The 20931-nt window shown below is 50.4% G+C and overlaps 1 protein-coding gene across 2 annotated transcripts in view; it reads right to left on the bottom strand.

Moving 5' to 3' along the window:
- LTBP2 (latent transforming growth factor beta binding protein 2) overlaps nucleotides 1-20931 on the bottom strand; it is a 92568-nt gene that overhangs the window by 35393 nt on the left and 36244 nt on the right. For both annotated transcript variants that reach the window (XM_036421235.2, XM_045578674.1), the window contains exons 4-8: nucleotides 16497-16687; nucleotides 13296-13466; nucleotides 12757-12963; nucleotides 11674-11960; nucleotides 10384-10486 (exon numbers count right to left, since the gene is read on the bottom strand). In XM_036421235.2, the coding sequence (XP_036277128.2) occupies nucleotides 10384-10486; nucleotides 11674-11960; nucleotides 12757-12963; nucleotides 13296-13466; nucleotides 16497-16687 (959 nt within the window). The remainder of the gene's footprint in view (nucleotides 1-10383; nucleotides 10487-11673; nucleotides 11961-12756; nucleotides 12964-13295; nucleotides 13467-16496; nucleotides 16688-20931) is intronic.

The following is a 20931-nucleotide window of genomic DNA, read 5'->3' as shown; positions in this document are numbered from 1 at the left end:
GCTGAAATCCCTGCCCTGGCTCCCACCGGGCTACTCTCAGTCCACCTTGCCCTTAATAAAAATGATACTAAGTCCCTATATATTTTGCATATGAATATATTACATACCATATATATTACTCTGTATCAATGTAATACAATATCACATATGATTGACATGTTTACTACTTTTTTAAAAACTTTTTGTTATAGGTTTGCAGGAAGTTGCAAAAAATAGTCCCTGAGTATCCATCACCCAGTTTCTCCTGATGGTTACATCTTATATAACTGATGTTTAAAAAAAATATATTTATTGATTTTTAGCAAGAGAAGAAGGGAGCTGGAGAGAGAGAAACGTCGATGTGAGAGAGAAACATTGATCTTGCATGCCCCCAATCAGGGAACAAGTCCAATATCCAGGCATGTACCCCTGACCGGGAATCGAACCAACAACCTTTCAGTGCCCGGGACAATACCCAACCAACTGAGCCACACCAGCCAGGGCTGTTTTACTTTTTTTTTTTTAAACATCTGGATACAATTCACACCCCAGCTCAGTTCAATCTATTTTGATCCTTGGTTTAGCTGACAAAGTATCCTAGATCAAGAGGGAAGAAACTCATTAGTGAATGCCCTTATAAAACCATGACATTTTTTCCCCTCACATTTACCAATCATGCGATGCTGTTGAAATCTGGCTAGTAAAATTCCATCTTTCCGTAGGGAGGTCGGTTAGTCGTTCTTACAAATTAAATTGTTAGTTAGAAAATTCCAGCTCTTGAGTTTTCCAAACGGAGATGGCTTACAGCATCCCATAATAAGAAAATAATTCTCAGTGTTTCGGTATTGGTACACCTCCTGCCTTGATCTTACAACATTCCCCTTTATAGAGAAATTAAAAACTTTTTAATTAAAAAAAAGAAAACACAGGGAAAAGTCTCCATTACTTTGGAGGGACAGACTAGGGTGTCAACCTTGCTGAAAAGCTTTAGCAGGTAGCAAACTACTGACAGCCATCTGTCACCACCGAAAAAGGCAGCAGATGTAGAATATCCATCTTTTTGGTTTTTAACAAAGAGTAAAAACCAAAATCCATCTTGAAGTTGGACAATTCCTCTGCCAAGAAAGACACAGGCAGTAATTCTCAAAGGGCTCAAGGGATTTACACAGACAGTATTCCAACACAAAGCTGCAGAGAGATACCATCAGACCCTAAAGGTCTTGTTTTGTAAAGTTAGCTGCGTGATGACTTCCGGTAGCAATTTATCTTCTGGCTTTAACTCGTTTACAGCCTGAGCTGGCCCATGAAGTCTGCAGTGGAGGAATTTTACATCCGGTCCTCTCCACCGCTGTTACCTTCCTAGTCATAACATCAGTGGGTGAACTTCCAAAGCTGTTCAGTAAAGCTTATTTTTATTCACGAAGTCCTTTACTGTCGAGATTATATGTCCTCCGGTTCATCCTTTCTTTAATGGTTCTTGCCCTGCCTGGGTGGCTCTGTTGGTTGGAGTTCATCTCACACACCAAAAGGTTGTGGGTTCAATTCCCGGTCAGGGCACATACCTAGGTGTGGGTTCAGTCCTCAGTTGGGCAACTAATCTATGTTTCTCTCTTCTCTTCTCTTCTCTTCTCTTCTCTTCTCTTCTCTTCTCTTCTTTTCCCTTCCCTTCCCTTCCCTTCCCTTCCCTTCCCTTCCTTCCCTTCCCTTCCCTTCCCTTCCCTTCCCTTCTCTTCCCTTCCCTTCCCTCTTCTTCCCTTCCCTCTTCTTCCCTTCCCTTTCCTTCCCTTCCCTTCCCGCCCCACCCCCCCACCTCTCTCTCATTCTCTTTCTCAAAAATCAGTAGACACATTCTTTGGTGAGGATTAAAAAGAAAGATAGTTCTTTATATATTTTATTGTTGAAATGGATCCTTGCAAATACCAAGAGACGGGTACATAGAGCAAAGTTTGAGTGCCTTGTTTTTAAATGTTTTTTTTTTTAATGAAACAGTTTGACTCCTGTCGTTACCTGCTTTCTCTGGGCATATCTCATGGCGAGGTCGGAAGAGCTAATAAGATGCTGGGTAAATTTGCCCCAGTGTATATCACTGAAGGCCACGGCCTTTTTCATCATTTGGATCCGGGGCTCCACTTGGTGAGGGTTGCTGGTTAAAACTAGACGACATCATTGAAACGCCCCTGAGCCCAGCACTGCTGTGTGCTGTGTGCTGTGACTGGCCAGACAGACAGGAGCACACCACCTTTTCTGGGAACTCCGTCTGCCCTGCGCTGTGTGTGCCAAGCATGACCGCTGACCGTCTGATAGACGGGTCAATGAGGACATACATGAGTAAAGCGTCGTTTTCTAAGATAAAAGGGATGTGGATTTAAGTTGTAATCTTCATGGCTGCTGTGGACGGTGTTGTTCAGGGTTTGCATGTTGCTCCACCGTGGGGGCTAGGCTCAGCCTATAGTACTGGAGCTGTGTGATTCTCAGTGAACAGAGAGGGCAGGAATTCCCACCCCTGACACCCGCCCCCAGCACCCGCCCCAGACACGCCTCTCCAGTGCTCCCTACACACACAGGCCTTCCCTCGTCATAGCACTTAACACGGGGGGCTGTCTGCTTGCCTGTCTCCCCCCATAAAGTGTAAGCTCCGCGAGGACAAGGTCCTTGTCTTCTTCCTCGTTGCTATGTCTCTGGAGCCGAGTGCAGCAGAGGGGACCGTATGGCCCTCAGTCACAGTGGAATGAATAATCACAGCAAACGCTACAACAGCACTCACCGGGGGCCAGCCCCTGCTATGAAGGCTTTTCATATAGTAACTTATTTAGTCCTTATAACAGCTCTGGAGGTACTTATTATTATTATCCCCATTTTATAGGTGAGCAAACCGAGGCACAGAGGGTGAGGACACATGCCCTCGGTCACCCAGCAGGTGGCTGGAGCCGGGATTATAATCCCTGGCATCTGCCTCCGGAGGATAAATTCTGAACCATTCCTCTCCACTGCCTACAAATAAATAAATGATGGACTTCACCGCAAGCCTTAGGCGGTGTGTAAGCTGAGAATCCTAAGGTCTGGAGGTCACAGGAAGACGCCTGGGACCCTCCCCTTTCCTTTTTTTTTTTTTTTTTTTTTTTTTAACAAGGGATCAAAAGGAGGAGGTAGAGGAGCTAATTAGATGCTGGGCAAATGCTCCACAAGGTATAGAACCGAAGGGCTCTGCAGGACCGATAAAGGATACGATGAGGAACCTGTGCTGCCCTCACGGCCTCTCAGCTCAAGCATCAGAGAGCAGACAGAGAGGGGTTTGTGAGACCTGGACAGAGAGAGACAGAGAGAGTGCCTGGTAACCCGTGATTTCCACGGAGACACTTGGAATCTGCAGGTGACCTTGCATTTGGGACTTTTAGACCCCAGGAGGCCAAAGCAGCTCCTGAGGGGTCTGCTGGGATCACCCTGAACTCCAAGGAGTCTGAATCTACAAAATACCCGGGAATCACGTAGGGCAGACATATGTGAGGAAACGGGGACACGTGGGCCTGGAACTCAGGTCTTCCGGCCTCTGATTCAGGCCCTGTGCCTTCACTGCCGGGCCTCAGCCTGGGCACACACCGGGAAGGAAGCAGAGGGCCACTGGCGGCAGCCTGCCCCTGCCCTGCGCATTCTCCCCCGTGGCTGACGAGACTCCCAGGAAGGCCTCAGCCCGAGCAAACCAATGGCTGGGACAGTTTTGGCCCTGACCCCATGACAGAGCTCAGGGAGGAGGAGGTGGAGACATAAGTCTGGCCACAGGACTTTACAAGCCGTGCCGATCTCTGCTGTGATGACAGATGGCCTGCCATTCACCCCTCTGCCCAGAGAACACACACACACACACACGCACACACACACACACACACACACGCACGCACACACGCACACAGATGAAGCTGAGCTCGATGTGTAGGGGCACGTGCTCAGGCTGGAGCTGAAACCCCCCATTTGTAGACCCGGGCAGGTAAGCTGGAGAGAAACCTCCACATCCCAGAGTGGGTGAAAGAGGGTGGTGCTGGGGCAGCCGGACCCGCATTCAATTCCTGGCTCCAGTCTGAAGAGCTATGTGACCTGAGGCACATTGCTTATCCTCTTTCAGTCTTAATTTCTCTCATCTGTTGACATGTGGACAGACATTCAGTTCGTGGGCTGTTGTGAGGATTAACTTGACTGAAAAATCAATGCAGTCTGAGCTAGCACAGCCTGCCACAGCCTGTAGGCGCTCCCCAAGGATTTCTTCCTCCCTCCCTCCTTCCCTCCCTTCCTCCCTACCTCCTTCCCTCCCTCCTTCCCTCTCTCCCTCCCTCCTTCCCTCCCTTCTTTTCTTCCTTCCACACAATCTGAAGGATAGCCTGCTGGAGAGACTTGGGCAAATTCTCAACTTCTCTGAGCTTTAATTTTTTTGTCAGTAAAATGGGGATGAAAATTCCTTCCTTTGGTGGGGGGGGGGGGGCGGGTATTGTGAACACTGAACAAGTATGTAAAACTCAGCTCGATTCTTGTCACATGTTGGTAATTATCATAATATTCATTGTTCCAGACTTTCCTCCTTGGTGAAGTCCTAATGGAGCCTCCCAATCATTATAGAAGTTCTGCCCACAGAGGGGCTCTGACCACTTCCTCAGGTGGCACTGGAGCCAGAGTGGGCATCTCAGTCCCCACAGCAGTGAGGTGGAGAGAGGTCTGGTCCGAACCCTGGCTCAGACAGTGCCATCCGGCCGCCCTCCCCCGTCCCGTCCTGGAGCTCCAGGCCAGAGGCGCCACGTGACAGGGACACTCCCGCTTGTGTAGGGAGGTGCTAACATGATCCCAGGCTTAGTTCCCAGGATGCTCCAAGTTCCTTGGAGACGCTCTCAGAAAATCCCCAAGCCAAAGAAATAGTTTTGTTGTTGTGTTTTTCAGCCCAACAACTGAAATTCTGAAAACCCCATTTTCAAAGAGCAGGAAACTGGGTATCTCATCCAAAATCCCAGAGAAGAGGAACCCCACCCCCGCACAGCTGCTCCCCAAGCTGGGTACTCTAATTGAAATGCCATTAATATATTTTTTATTGATTTCAGAGAGGAAGGGAGAGGGAGATAGAAACATCAATGATGAGAGAGAATCACAGATCAGCTGCCTCCTGCATGCCCCCTACTGGGGATCGAGCCCGCCCCCTGGCATGTGCCCTGACCAGGAATCGAACTGTGGCCTCCTGGTTCATAGGTTGATGCTCAGCCACTGAGCCACACTGGCTGAGTACGCTCGGTCCTCTAGCAAATGCCAAGAACACAAGAAAGCAGCACGGACAGGAGGCAGATTAGAGGGCGGTTAGAAGCAGAGGTCTGAGGTGTTATAGACCTGAGGTTTCAGGCTGTTTCCTCATTTGTAAAATGAAGGTAGTGAGCCCGAAAACTCCTAGAGATGTTGTTCGAAGACAACAAAACGAGGAAGCATGGAGCGTGGCGCTTAGGAGATGCTCCGGATAACGACGACGATGGTGACAATAATGACACTGCCGCTGTGACCTGCCCATGTTTCTTTGCTCCAACCTGGCGTCATGCCCACATCACCCTCACATGCCCACCCCCACGGGGCTGGCCTCCCAGACTGTGCCTGCCACACTCCTCGTGGGGAAGGGCCCTGACAAAACCAAGCCAAACCCAAGCTTTCTTTCTATTGAGTGTTTCCAAGAAACTTTCAAATGTATACACTGAGTGGCCAGATGATGATGACCTCTGAACACATAGCCATCTGGCCACTCAGTGTATTCGTATCTCCAATGGGTACACTCTAGACTTTAGCTGCAGACCAGCCACCTATTTGTCCTGAGCTTTCTATCAGCCAGTGCAAAGGGGAAAACTGATCAGGTGCACGATGTATAGTATCTTTGATAACAAATAAATGAGGTACTCAGAGAAGTACACGGAGTGGCCAGATGATTATGCATGCGTTCAGAGGTCATCATCATCTGGCCACTCAGTGCGTATAAACCTCCATCCCCCCAAAAATCAATATCCTTCCCCAACTCCTCCAAACCTTACTAAGGTAAGCACACTCCTCGTGGCGGGGAGCTCGGTACTTCCGGGCACACCCCATTATATTGCTGGGCAGTTGCAGTTTTTTTTTGTTTTTGTTTTTAATTCTTTATGCCTTCAGATATAGGAGTTCCTTTTGGCTCGTCGTCAGGTGGTTCTGTGAGGTGATTATTCTCGCTGAGTTGTGATGTGGATGTGGCCGTGGGAGAGGCGAGCGCAGCATTTACTTGCTCCACTGTCTGGACCTGCAGTCCCAGCTGCCGTTTTAACACGCTGCTGCTTCAAGTTGCGCTCTGCTCCCCAGAAACATCCACACATCGGCCTTCGCCCTCCTGAACCGCACGGAACGCGCCTCCTCGCTTCTCCCTGCGACACTTCTCGTGCGTCTCAGTCAACGCTTAGGCCTGGGCTGCAGGTTGCTGCCCGGCCTGTCTATTCAACCCCAAGGGACATTTGTCCTTCATGCACACATAACTCATGAAACAATCCCGGGTGCATCCTCCTGTCTGTGAAATTATGGTTTGGGGTCCTGGTTTTCGTTGTCTGCAGGCAGGTCCAGGCCTTGGTCAGAGTTAGGGAGAGCTTGGTCAGCTGAGAACCAGGCGCGCTGTGGTGTCTGAACCCTGGCTGCACTTGTCCTGAGTGTGTGGCCTTGGACAAGCTCCCCAGCCTTCTCTGAACCCCGTTTCCTCACCTGCCCGGTGGGATAAAGAGCCTGAGCTCGCAGGTGGCGGAAACAATGGAATGAGATCATACCGGTGTTGAGCCCAGCGTGGTCTGAACGTTCGGAAACGGGTGGTGGTGGTTGTTTTGAAGATGGGAAGCTGCAGAGCGAGAGCCAGCTCTCCTTGGAGATGCAGGGAGGGGCCAGGGCTCCGAGGTGAACTCATCCCGTGCCAAGCAGAAGGAAAGACTATCTCGTGGCAAGAGCTGGAGCCACCAGGGCCGACCTCGAGCTGTGAGCCCGCCCTGCTGCCCCAGCAAACGGACCTTGGGGCGGACAAGCTAGTGCCAGAACAGATGGGGCAGCGGCCAGCTTTTCAGTCAACCCAGATGTCTGTCTTAGATGAAAACTCGGAAATGTGACTTCAATCAAAGTGGCTTTTAAGGGCCAGGTGCTCTCCCGACCCTGGTAGGAGGACTTGGAAGTTCTGAGTGGGGACCTTGAATAACGCCCATGGGGTCAGGAGCATCAGCTGCATCTGCCATGCAGTGAAGGGACCAGGGGGACCAGAGGCTAGTCTGGATCCACTGAGCCATCCCCCTGAGAAAGAGGGCCCTGGGGAATGTTTCTGGAAGAAAGGGGATTTGTCTGTGTCATGTCACTGAGACTTGAAGGCAGTCCTGTTTCTGTGTCAGAAACAGCAGCATTCTGACATCAACAATGAGAGGGAATCATTGATCGGCTGTCTCCTGCACACCCCCACTGGGGATCGAACCTACAACTCAGGCATGTGCCTGGACCGGGAATCGAACCGTGACCTCCTGGTTCATAGGTTGATGCTCAACCACTGAGCCACGCCAGTCAGGCACTGATTTTAACTCCTAAGTGTTTCTTAAATTAGCCCTACTCTTCTATTTCTGCTACTCTAATCTTTACTTTTACTTTTTATTTTTTTGAATTTTCATAAGAGTGTATTTGAGTGAAACTGACAATTGCTGGGAAGCAAGATCTTAAATGCTTCCTGATCTCTACTTTTAATACAGACAGCTCCATTACTATGGAAGTTCCAGAAGGAGGAGGAGGAGGAAGAAGAGGACGAGAAGAAGGAGGAGAAAGGAAGAAGAGGAGGAAGAGGAGGAGGAGGAGGAAAAAGAGGAGGAGGAGGAGGAAAAGGAGAAGGAGGAGGAAGAGGAAGAGGAGGAGGAGGAAGAGGAGGAGAAGGAGAAGGAATAGTATTCTACAGGGACCTTCCCACAGTCCAGCACAGAGTCTCAGAAGCCAGGTGATTTAGGAGAAGCAACAAAATCACAGGGCTCTCTCACTGTAGGTTGTATCATTCCCCCACCCCCATCCTGCTAGACCGCCTCGTTGAGGATGACAAAGTCTTTCCCTGAGATGCAAAGCCTTATTTTATCGGAGAAATAGAGGCTCAGAGGGGCAAAGCCACCAGGGCAGAGAATGTTCTAGAACCCAGAAGTTTTGCCCACTATTCCCAATCCCAGCCCGGCCGCTGGCCTTTCTTCCTCCCACTCTTGCACAGTAGCTTGTTTGTCATGCCTCCTTAAAGAAACATCCCCAGCCTGGCTCTGGGCCTGGGCACGGAGCTAGGTATATGGCACTCTGTCAACACTAACAAGGCTCCCTGCTCTTGCCCCTTCTCCCTACAATGCTCAGCTGCACTTTAATGTGTTTGAAATGCTTACATTGCCCTGGTCCTTGTTATTATGCTCTTTGGTGTGCTAGAATGCTCGCCATTCCAGGGCCTGCACCCTGGCGCCCAGCTTGCTGAGTGTGCTGAGCACAGTGGGGGTGGGAGGGGGTGAGGGCTCAGCCTTGGGTGTGCTGCGCCAGGAGATGTTGCTCACTCTCTTGGTCTCACCTGCATATGCAGTTTCCTCGGCTTAGTAAGCAGTTCCCCGTGTCTTTGACTGGGTTACTCTGATAAGCCTTCGGATCTCATCCTGAATGTCACCTCCTCTAAGAAGCTTCCCCGGACTCACCAGTTTGAGCTAGGACTGCCTACCCACAGTGTAGAGGTGTGCGGGCTGTGCCCTGCATAAAGCACCTCGTTAAGGGGAACATTGGCATCCTAGATCTGTATGTTTATACAGACTGGACCAGTGGAAGGCGGACCTTTCTCTGATTTGCACGGAGGTGCTGCAGAACGTAACAGTCTCTGGATCTGCTGTCTGTCCCCACTGCACCTGGCACTGTCTAGTCTCTGACTAGCATTATCTTCCTCTTTCTGATGCCCATTACCTGTCTTCGCCCTCCCTCCTCCCCTCCCCCACTAGGCTGCAGGCTTGGAGACAGGAAGCAATGGGCACTGCTTTTGTGGGGTTCTCCACGGTCTGTCCACTGGGGCCACTTTAAACTTACTGATCGTTGGCTGAGTGGAATGTGGGATATGGGAATCTCAAGGGTCCGCTAGCTGGACCAGAAGGAAAAAGGAAAACGAAGGAAAAAAGAAAAGTGGCACAAACATCTTTGGCCTGCAGGGGGCGGTGCTGAGCAGCCTGACGGAGCTCTTCCTCCTGAAGCAGTGGGTCCATTCCCCTTTCCCTTTTTGGAGAGATCTTTCTAATAACACTATTAACAGCTACCATTTATGGACCTAACACTAGGCACATGCATCATCTCCTGTACTCTCCGGGGCAGCCCTGCGAGGTTGGCACTGCCTTTGCAGAGCAGAGACAGAGCGGAGAGAGGCCAGTCAGCAGGCAGAGCTGGGACTGACACCAGCTACGTTCAAGCCTGGGAGCTTCATACAACCTTTTGGTGCTTCACCAACAAGTGTATTACCCGGCGAGACCGTCACACTTATTTTTAGTTAGGAAAACACGGTCCCTGCTCCAAAGCCAGGTCTGAAGTTAAGAGCAGCCCTGCCCCTCCCACCTTTGGGCTCCAGTCCAGCCCCCCGACAAAGCCAACTCACTGAGTCGACTGCTGACAGGCCCAAGAAATACATGGCAGGCCTGGGCCTGGGAGTGAGGCCTGGAGGGGCAGACAGGCTGTGCGGGCAGAAGCCCTACTCAAGGAACAGGCACCTTGACACAGCGTCCTGCCTGCAAGAGCAGTGCCCATGAGAGCAGCGTTGTGCTCACTCCTGAATTCTCAGAGCTTGGCACACACGGAGGTACCCAGCAGGTATTTGCTGAGTGAGTGAATGAATGAATAAATGAATAAAAACATGTTGGGTTTTTCCACTATCCAAAAGAGGGCAGGGAACTGGGTTTTCCGTACCCAAGGCTGAGAACATTCTGGGACACACACCCAATTTTGGATTCAAAGACTGGAGGCAGGAAACAGGAGGCAAGGAGCAGGTCTGGAGGCCCCTCCGGGGAGAGAGCAAAGGAGACACCAAGTCACCAAATCAAGACCCTGGGGCCCCCCGTACCTGGGCAGGGGCTATATGGAAAGGGGTGCATGGGATGGGATCCCTAAAACACAAGCAAGAATGCTGGCAAGAGGGAGGGACCTTCCCAGGAACTCAGATGGAGCAGGCAGGCCAGGCTGAGACCTCAGCAGCCTCTGCCATCAGCCAGAGGCAGCCCCGAAGCAGATGTGGGAAGGCCGCCCCGTCTATCAGTGTTTGCTACCTGCCTGGCCCCCTAGACCCGGTAGGAGATGGGAGGCAGGTAAAGCAGAGGCCAGGCCCTGGGAGAGCTTCCCACACAACCCTGGGCCCTGGCACCCAGCACTCACCTGGTCTGGGCGGGCAGGGGGCACACAAGGTCACCCCCCAGAAGGCCCCCACACTGCCACAGCAGTCTTCTTGGGTAGTCAGCTCCAGCAGGGGGTTGGCACACTGGAAAAAAGGCCATTGGCATGTGTCACTGCTTCCCGGCCCTGCTGTGCACAGAGATGGCCCCGGGGAGCCCGAGACACGTGCTCCCTCCCCCAACACCTTGCCAGAGGATACCCCCACCCCAGGGAGGGGATAGGAAAGAGTCAGCTGATGTTCCAGAAGGAAGCTGACAACCCTGCAGTCCACTCAGCAGACCCAAAACTTGAGGGGTGGGACTAACTCCAGGCAAACTGCTTCCTACATGCCTCAGCCCTTCGATGGGGGACCCCAAAGAATGAACTTTCCTCTGTGCCAACTCCATGAACACCCACAGTGCCAACCCCATGGGGATAGCCCAGGCTCAGGGACACCACCAGCTGAGGGGCCAGGGCGGGTCTGGGGACTCAGAGTCCCTATCCCTTGGTTACAGGCGACTTCCTCCAGTCCCCTCAAGTCAGGAGGTATTTCTGGAAACACCAAACCCCCAGAAAAACCATCCTGGGTCTGGCTTAGCTTCTGTACTCAGGTGCCTGAGCTCAGAAAAGCTCATCGGATTTTCCGTCACTGACTGTGGTTGCTTCCTGATGGGTGCGAGGTGACTCTCATCATTGTACCCCCGAGGCTTTGGGGCTTAACCTGCATTTGCTAATTCCTATGACCCTACTCTCAGCTGAATACCAAACTCTCGCCAGATTTAAGGGCCCCACTGTCCTTGCACCAGGGGCCCCTGGACTCAGCTCCCGGCGAACCCAGGATTCACCGGGGCCGAGGACCCTGGTGCCCTGCTCTGCGTGCACTGACAGGTGCCTGGTGGAGCCCAGGAAGGAGGCAGGCCTGTCTGCACTCAGCAATCACAGGCCTAGTTTTCTCTCCTGGGGGACGGGAGACTCTAGAGTAGGGGTGTCGAACTCAATCAGAGAAGGGACCAAAATCTAAAATCCAGCCTAAATCGCGGGCCGAATGGTTTACTGAACAGTCATAAACTGTCATTGTGATGGAAACGCAGCGGAGTGCAGTGATGACAGCGCGGTGCGGGCCACATTGCAAGGCCTGGCGGGACAGATTTGGCCCGCGGGCCTTGTGTTTGACACATGTGCTCTAGAGTCTAGACACTTACGTTCCATAAGAATGAGGGGGACAGAGAAGGAGAAGGAGCAGAGTGTGGGCGGGGGCAATCCCTGTTCTGGAAGCTTCCAGCGCTTTCTCACCTGGCCGTTCGCACTGCTCAGGTAACACCGGCCCAGCAGCCCCTGCGGCCTGGGTGCCGCCGGGGGCAGCGGCCGAGGGGCCTCTCCGTGCCGCGCGGGGATGCTGTTGCTGTCCCAGGGGCCGTGGCCAGGGCTGGCGGGGAGCCGGGGCCCAGGTCTGGTCTCCACGCTGTTCTCCTCCGGGGCCTGCTCGGCCTCGCCCCGCACCCGCGCCACCTGGTGCACCTGCACGGAGGCCTCGGGCGGGTGGTGGATGTGCACCTTCACCAAGGAGGGGTTCACGGAGGCTGGGCACAGGGGCTGGGGTCAGCATGGGGGAAACAGGGCCCCACCCTCTGAAGAGTGACCCGGCGGGCCACTGGCCGTGAGTGGCCCCCAATCCTCCCTCATTTCTTCAACCTCTACCCAAACTTCAGCACAATTCCCTGGTGAGGGGGACAGGATGAAGGACAAGCTCCTTCACGACTTGCCTTTCAATGAAGGACCTTCGTTATCAACGTCTAAGCTACCTTCCTGCACCCCTGAGGTCCAGTGCACTGAGCCTGCGTGGTCTCTGATCATGCCAGTCCCTCCCCAGAGGGACCCCTCCCCTCCTCTCTGCGTAACCAAAGGTGCCATTGTTTTAAGGCCTAACCAAAGTCTACCTCCTCCATGCAGCCTTCCCTGAACCCCCTGGGCTTAGGGGGCTCTCTATGCCCTGACCTCACCTACTTTTGTACCTTTAATTTGGCACCTAGTCATGGGAGGCAGGGGAAATGAAGTGTTCTATAAAGCTATCTCTTTCCTGCCCATCCTCCTCTGTTGTCCAGGTTCCTGGAAGGCAGGACCTTAACCTCATACTCTTTTGATTCATGCATAGCACTCGTATGCGGCAAGGGCAAATATTGAATACATTGCTGAATTCGGATGGGAGAACAAAGAGCAGTGTAGGGAATACAACGGAGGCCCGAGGGCAGAGGAGGAGAAGGAGGGAGGTCTGACTGTGAAGAAAGGCCTGGAGGCAGGTCCCCTCCACCACCATGCCCACTCCCACCCTCGGGGCAACCCAGGGCGCCCAGCCCGACGCCCCAGCCCTGCACTCACCCAGCTGGTTGGAGAGCGGCAATGTGAAGGTGGACTGCCTCAAGGGGCCCTCGGGCAGCGCCCGGTGGCGGGAGCCCCTCTCCCCAAGCTCCCTGTCCAGCCTCGGGGCGGGCAAGTGACAGAACTTGCCGGTGGAGTTGGAGGGGCACCAGCACTCGTCCCTGCCCATGCAGCGGCCTCCGTTCAGGCAGGGGATCTGGCAGAAATCTACAACGTGGACCTCAAAGTGACCGGCGGTGGAAGAACATAGCAGCACCCCCCACCGACCCACCCACACCCCCATGTCACGGTGGGTGACAACGAAGCAGGGCGCAGTAGCGCTCCAAATCTGCATGGGTGTCGTCGCCTGAAATGCAGGGACTTTCCAGGAGGCCCCGAGGGTGTGTGTGTGTGTGTGTGTGTGTGTGTGTGTGAAGAAGGGGAGATAAGAACCAGCCCCTGGCTTTTTAAAGGGCCCTGTCATGCCTTTCCTCGACCCCCCAATAACCTGGGGGACAGGGCCAGCCGGGAACTGCCGTCTGAGGGCAGAAGGGACTCACAGATGCGGAAGCCAGACTTGGGGTCATGCCCGTGGCCGCCCTGGCTGTACAGGGTGGTGGTGTCGCCACGCTCACAGCTGTTGGCACAGTGCCCATAGGCACAGGTCTGCTTGCAGATGGTAGGAGTGAAGATGATCTTGATCTTCTTGATTTTCTCCGTGAGGTTCAGCCCTGAAGAGAGAGGGCTTGGGTCCAGGGGGCAGGGCTGAGAGGCACAGCTGTGACCTCCAGAGGCTGGTTGGACAGGCCCGGGGACCAGGGGTGAGTCCATCCCATGGGCATTTGCTAAGCACCCACAGGAGACAAGGCCCCATTGTTCCCAGACAAGCATTGACTGAGGGACGTCCATGTGCAGTCAATGAGCTCATGTTTTATGCACTTTACTCTAGACGTTCTTGAGTCTTATTTTAGGTTGAACCATTAGAAGATGCCACTTTTGCAGGTTAGGATGGTTGAAGATTGGCAGTGTTCCTACATCCAAGCTAATACTTCACAGGTAAGGAAACAGGCTGGGAGAAGGTTGGGTTGTAAGAATGTAGCTCAGACCTGCCGGAGTGCAGCGAGTTCCAGAAGTGGAGGAAGATAAAGCCCGAAAGAACGATTGGAGGCAGGTTTGGGGTGGGAGGAGACTGGTTGTCAGAACAAGGATGGGTGCTTTATTTGGTGGGTAGTAGGAAGTCCCTGAAGAGTCCGGTAAGGGATCAAAGAGGAAATGAGGGGGCGAATGTCTGCCCAGCTGGTGTGCAGGTGGAGCGGAGGCAGGTGACCAGGGAGGGAAGCACACAGCGGTGTGAGCTGAGGTTGCTTCACTTAGGGGCCGTAGCAGTGGACTGACGTTCTAAGGAGGGGTGTTCCTGTGGTGTGGGGAGCCCAGAGAAGGAAGCGGTGAGGCAGAGGGGTGGATGAGGGAGAGTGTGAAAGTGTGTGCGGTCACCCAGTCAAGAAGCTTGGCTAACGGGAGAGGAGGGAGAGAAAGCCAGAGAAAAGGGGAGAAATAAGTCTGTGTGTACCTGCTAGAAGCTGCCGGGAAAGGTACAGGCTAGGAGAGGTGCAGGTTGGAGGGGAGGACAGAGGGGCCAAGGGGAGGACCTGTGAGGCCTAGCTTTCCAGAGCAATCAAGAAAGGAGGTGTCGCCGAAACCGGTTTGGCTCAGTGGTAGAGCGTCGGTCTGCGACTGAAAGGTCCCAGGTTCGATTCCGGTCAGGGGCATGTACGTTGGTTGCAGGCAGCTGGTCAATGTTTCTCTCTCATTGACGTTTCTAGCTCTCTATCTCTCTCCCTTCCTCTCTTTAAAAAATCAATAAAATATTAAAAAAAAAAAAAAAAAAGAAAGAAAGAAAAAAAAGGAAAAGAAAGGAAGTGTGAACCACGGACACAGACAATAGGATGGAAGGCTAGAAAAGGTCAATGGGGGGGGGGGGAGACATATGTAATACTTTCAGCAATAAAGGTTTTAAAAACAAAACAACAAAAGAAAGGAGGTATGTGTGTGCCTTCGACAAGTAGAGGGACATCCCGCTTTTCAAGATGACAAGAAAGGGGGTCATCTTGAAAACATCATACTAACTGAAAGAGGCAGCCATAAAAGGCCACATTTTGTATAATTCCATTCATATGAAATGTCCAGGACGTGCAAATCTCTAGAGACAAAAAGTAGATCAGTAGGGCCATGAGCTAGGGAGATGGGGGAAATGGAGAGTGACTGCTTAATGCCTATGAGGGATTTGAGGTGGTTGTTTTTTTTGTTGTTGTTGTTTTTTTAGAGTGATGACAATGTTCTAGAATTAGTTAACCTGTTAACTGGGGAGTTCCCTTTTCAATGACGCAACCTGTAACGGGCGCGTACTCTTTCACTAGGACGTGTCAGTACGTCACGCCCGGAGGACGTAATTTCATATTATTATTTTTTATTTATACTTAATGAAAATAAATGAAATATATATATTTTTTCATTTATTTATATATATAAAGCACAAAGGAAAATACAAAATTACAAAAAAAATAGATAAGAATACTGACAAAAAAATGGACACGTCGAATTAAAAAATTATAAATTTTACAAACAATGATAAAGATTACAAAAAATAGCCGAAACCGGTTTGGCTCAGTGGATAGAGCATCAGCCTTCGGACCTAAAGGTCCCGGGTTCAATTCCGGTCAAGGGCATGTACCTTGGTTGCTGGCACATCCCCAGTGGGGGGTGTGCAAGAGGCAGCTGATCGATGTTTCTCTCTCATCTCATCGATATTTCTAACTCTCTATCCCTCCCCTTTCCTTCCTCTCTGTAAAAAAATCAATAAAATATTAAAAAAAAAAAAAGATTACAAAAAATATATACAATCCCTCTCGGGGCGCAACATATATTTCAAGGACATATTCATACGTCCTACCCATTCCCAATATTGTTTACATTTGACGTATTTATAGGTCCCGCTCGGTTAACAGGTTTAACAGTGGCAGTTGTGTCAGATTGTGAATATCCTGAAAACCACTGACGTGTACACTTTAAAATGTTGTGAATTATACCTCAACTTTCAAAATGGAACAAAAAAATGAAATCAGCATGGTCAGGGGCGGAGGGGAAGGGGGCACTGTGCTTGTGGCGGGGCAGGAAGGGAGGAAGGCAGGAGCTCACGGCGGTGCAGGCATGTCCATGTGCCTGAGGGTTGTGACCGGGGAGAGTGGGAGCAGCTGGAGTGGCTGCTCTGGGGACTGGGAGAGAGCGTCCAGGGACACAGGGGAGGACTGCTGGGCGGTGGCCAATCATGTGCAGAGGCGTGAATCCACAGGGACCACCGGTGGTCTCTCCTCTGGAAAGCAGAGGACCAGTTATAGGCGCTAAGGAAGCAACTGGTTGGGCTGGTCCAGGAGGTTTATAGGAAGAATGAGTTGGAAGGGCGAGGGCCAGGGAGGTGAGGTTCATAGCTGGACATGAAGGAAGTGAAAGCAGGACAGGTGACAGATGGAGCAGAGATGGAGCAATCCACGTCTAAGGGTCTCAAAGGGACGAAGCCCCAATCAGCTGGTTTGGGACCCCTGGGCCTGGCACCGGACAATTGCTTGTTGACTGGCTGAGAGGACCAGGGACAGGTGACAACTCAGCCCATGAGGTAGAGTGGAGGAGAGAAGCACGATGGGGAGACGAAAACCAAAGCTTTAGGAGCCCTGCTCTTCTAGGGCCCCAAGACAGGGCATCCTTACCCCAGGGCGGTGACAGGTGGTCCAGATATGCTGCCTGCTGGGCACCATCCCTCCGCTCAAGGCCTGGTCCCGCGGGCAGGGCGTTGGAAGTCAGCTGGCCATTGGCTGCGGTGGCCGGGTAAAGCCTGACGGTCCGGGACAGCCCCACGCGCTGCTGGGAGGGGCGGGTCTGGCTGAGCTCACTCGGGCTCCTGTGGAGACAACCGAGGCATGTGGGGTTTTTGTATTGGAGAGCGATGTCGCTGAGCAATCCCTGCTCAGGATGCCCGCCCCCACCTGCACCAGAAGACTGCTCTCTCTCTTTGGCTGCCAAGAAAATGAAGGTGCCCTGGCAGAGGACTGTGCTAGGGCCAGCCAGCTAGGTCAGTGGGGGTGCCTACCCATATGTGGAATACCAGGCTCTGGCTGGGTATTCTGGGCAAGTCACTTCACCCCTCTGTGTCTCAGTTCCCTTGGCTGTAAAATGAAGGTGTTAGACTGGTCCCATGTAGCTCTAATATTCTGAGTCTTTGAGACGCTATGGACCAGCCCCTGCCTCCAAAACAAGTCCTGTGTCTACCCACTGCCACTTCTTCTTTTCTTTATCCTCACCAAGGATATATTTAGAGAGAGAGAGAGAGAGAGAGAGAGAGAGAGAGAGAGAGAAATATTGATGACATGAGAACATCGATTGGTTGCCTCCCTTACATGACCTGACCAAGGATTGATGTATGGAACAATACTCCAACCAACTGAGCCACCTGGCCAGGCCCTCTGCCATTTTTTTTCACCCTTGTTTTGTTTTGTTTTTAAATTCTCACCTGAGGATATTTCTTCCATTGATTTCTAGAGAGAGTGAAAGGGAAGGAGGAGGGGGAGAAATAGAGAGAGAAACATTGATGTGAGAGAGACACATCAATTGGACTCCCGCATGAACTCTCACTAGGGTTGGGAACCTGCAAGGGAGGTATGAATACTTGACGTAGAATCAAACTGTGACCTCTTGGCTTATAGGTTGATGATCAACCGCTAAGCCACACTAGCCTTCTGCTACTTCTTAATGCAACCTTTCCAGCTCACTGTGGCATAGGTGCCCAACATATACACATTCACAGATTGATTCAGGAGCAGAACTTAGACTATCCCTTTCATTTATTCTGTTGCAAAAAATAATATAACAGCAAAATTCAAGGAGAAAAGAAAATGAATTCATCACCCCACCCCAAAAGAGCAAATAATTTTGCATATTTCCTTTCAACCTTTGCTCAAATATATGTTCTTAAACTTTCGTCATCACCTGTAGATTTTTCACTTAGCATGCTGTCACTAGTTTCTCTCATTGGAATCCCACGCTAATGGCCCCAAGATTCCTGAGCTCAAATCCCTTAAGGGCCAGCTGAAGACCAGCAGGGTAACCACCAGCTTGTCTGGACAGTACATCCCCATAATGATGTCCCTTAGTTAAATGTGATCTGCCTACACCCTGCCCTACACTCTCAGGTGTTCAAATGGCAATGGGGAAACAAGTGGGTAAGGGGCTCTGTGCCCTCCCCCCACCACTTCACCCTCCACCCTATCTCATTTACAAATGGGCGTTCATATATGATTTTGCTTGGTAAGTACTCTGCTGCCAAAAGGACATTTAAAACATCACTGCAAAGGTATGTACAGGGCGGGGGGGGGGGGGATGAGGGGGGACAATGTTAAAATATGTACACAGATAATAATTTAATAAAAAATAAATTAAAAAGAAATTAAAAAATAAAACATCACTGCAAGGTGAGTAGGACAGTTACAGCTACCATTCATTGAGCACTGATTCTATGCATCATCTTATTAATGTTATTTCATTGAATAAAAAAAAAGGAAGTTGCAGAACAAAGTGGATAGTATGCTTCCAGTTTTGTGTTTTAAGAACACTTCTCTCTTCCCTCCCACCCCAATCCGCCATTGGAAAGGTCTGGAAGGACTTTTGAACAGTGGCTGCCTCTGGGGAATGCGGGTGCCTGTGTATGTCTAACTACTGTTCTAAATGTTATATTTTTCTACATCTGTGGAATTTTTTCAGTAAAAATTTTTATAGGGCCGAAACTGGTTTGACTCAGTGGTAGAGCGTCGGTCTACGGACTGAAAGGTCCCGGGTTCGATTTCGGTCAAGGGCATGCATGTTGGTTGCGGGCACATCCCCGGTGGGGGGTGTGCAGGAGGCAGCTGGTGGATGTTTCTCTCTCATCAACGTTTCTGGCTCTCTATCTCTCTCCCTTCCTCTCTGTAAAAAAATCAATAATATATATATTTTAATTTTTTTAATAGAAAACATGCATTCTTTCGTAATAAAAATAAATCTCTATTTTTTAGGTAAGACAACTGAAGCTTGGGGAAAGCATGGCAAATGTGTGAAAATAATGAGGATCCATGATGGATTAGGATGGCTAACAGAGGTGTAGGAATTCAGATGTAAGAAAGATTGACGTCTGAACTACCCATTCAAGAGATGGTTAGGAATTTTACAGTAAAAAATGAGGAGCAAGACATAAGAAAATGGATGGAGGCATGGGTCATATTTAAGGAAGGATAATGAACACAGTTAGATAAAGCACAGAACTGAGGAGAGAAGAGGGGAGGGAGATAACATCCATGCAGCCTATCAGGCAGTGGCCTGTGCATGCTATGTGCTTTACATAATATATAATCTACCTGTCCAAACAACCCTATGATCAAAACCCTAGGCTTGGCCAAAACCACATTCAACAAAGTAAAACGACAAAATGAGAAAAATATGCACAACTCATGTATAGGAAATGACCAATTTCCATAAAATATAAAGAGCTTTTAGAAAGAAAAAAGACAGACCAATAACCCGAAAGGAAAAATCAGCAAAAGAATAGGAACAGCTCACAGGAAAAAAATACAAGTTTTCCTAAACACATGAAAATTGCTCAATCTTTCTCATTCTAAGAGATGTGCAAATGGAAACTGCTCTGAGATGACATTCTGTAATCCATCAGATTAGCAAAAATCCAAAAGTTTAATAATAAACTAATTTGATGAGATCATAGATTATGCCAAAACAGGCACCCTCGGATGTTGTTGGGAAGGATGTAAATTGATACAGCTCTATGGACAGCAATTTGGCAAAGTCTACCCACAGCACAGTGCATCTATGCTTTGCCCCTTCAGTCACACCTCTGAGACTGTGCTGCAGATAAACCTGCTGTGGTGGGTGCTGCAGGTGCCCAGCCCAGGTCCCCATTGGCTGCTTCTGAGTCCTGCTCTGGGCTGATGGCAGCCACTTGACAGGCTCTGCCCACTATCATGACCACTAAGCCAATGACTGTTGAACCAGAAGCTCAAAAGCCCCACCCCCTTGCCTCAAGGTGGGACCACTCTGCTCGTTCCACCCTTAATCAGGTCTTGGCTTGATTTCTCCAGGACCAGTTCTCACTTTGTTCTTCCCACCTGCCCATTCTTTTCTTTCTTTTTTTATTTAACTTTATTGTTGAAAGTATTTCAGATATCCCCTTTTCCCCACCCATTGATCCTTTCTAGCCCACACCTGAGGCCTGCCCCAGGCCTTCACCACATATTGTCTGTGTCCATATATGCATATAAATTCTTTAGTTAATCTCTTCCCACCCACTCATCCATGCCTTCCCTCTGAGATTTGACAGACTGTTCCATGCTTCTATGTCTCTGGATCTAGTTTGTTCATCTGTTTATTTTGTTCATTAGATTCCACATATGAGTGAGATCATGTGATATTTCCACCTATCCACTCTGCTTCCCTCCCTCCCTTCGCTCTCCCCCAGTAAATCACTAGAATCCATTTCCCAGCTGCACCTTCAGGGGAATCTGACCTAAGACACTTGCAAATGTCAAAAATGGTGGATGGGCGAGATTATTCATAACAGCGCTACTCTGTAATAACAATATTTTGTAAAGAATAGGAACAACTTAAGGGCCCTGCCCTAGGGGATTGGTCGAACAAACTAGGCCACCTCCACAGGATGGAGTCATCCGCCCTCAAAACAGAAAGAAGCAGCCCCTGGACACTGTAGGGAAGGTGTCCGAGATGCACTGAGAAGTGGAAGAACAGCCCCAGATCCGGCTCTCTCACTGTGCTTGCACAGACAGTGAAACAACTTGTCATCTTTGTACATTTTTAAATGGTTGAAAAAAATTCAAAAGAAGAAGAAGAAGGATATTTCATGACATGAGAAAGTGATATGAAAATCACACTTCAGTTTCCATAAATAAAGTTAATTGGAACACAGCCGCACTCATTGTCAGAGGCCGCTTTCCCTCGGTGATGGCAGAGTGGAGGAATCGCAGAAACCATCTGCTGTTCAAAGCCTAAAATATTTACGAGCTGGCCTTGTGTGGAGAAAAATCTGCTGACTCCCCATGTGGGACATGTAAACTTTGGGGTAAAAATAGAGAAAATAAGGACACCTGT

This window comes from Pipistrellus kuhlii, unplaced genomic scaffold (genome assembly GCF_014108245.1).
Source record: "Pipistrellus kuhlii isolate mPipKuh1 unplaced genomic scaffold, mPipKuh1.p scaffold_m20_p_1, whole genome shotgun sequence".
Lineage (NCBI taxonomy): Eukaryota > Metazoa > Chordata > Mammalia > Chiroptera > Vespertilionidae > Pipistrellus > Pipistrellus kuhlii.
The sequence above is the reverse complement of the archived record's forward strand: the minus strand, read 5'-3'. Positions and strand labels throughout refer to the sequence as shown.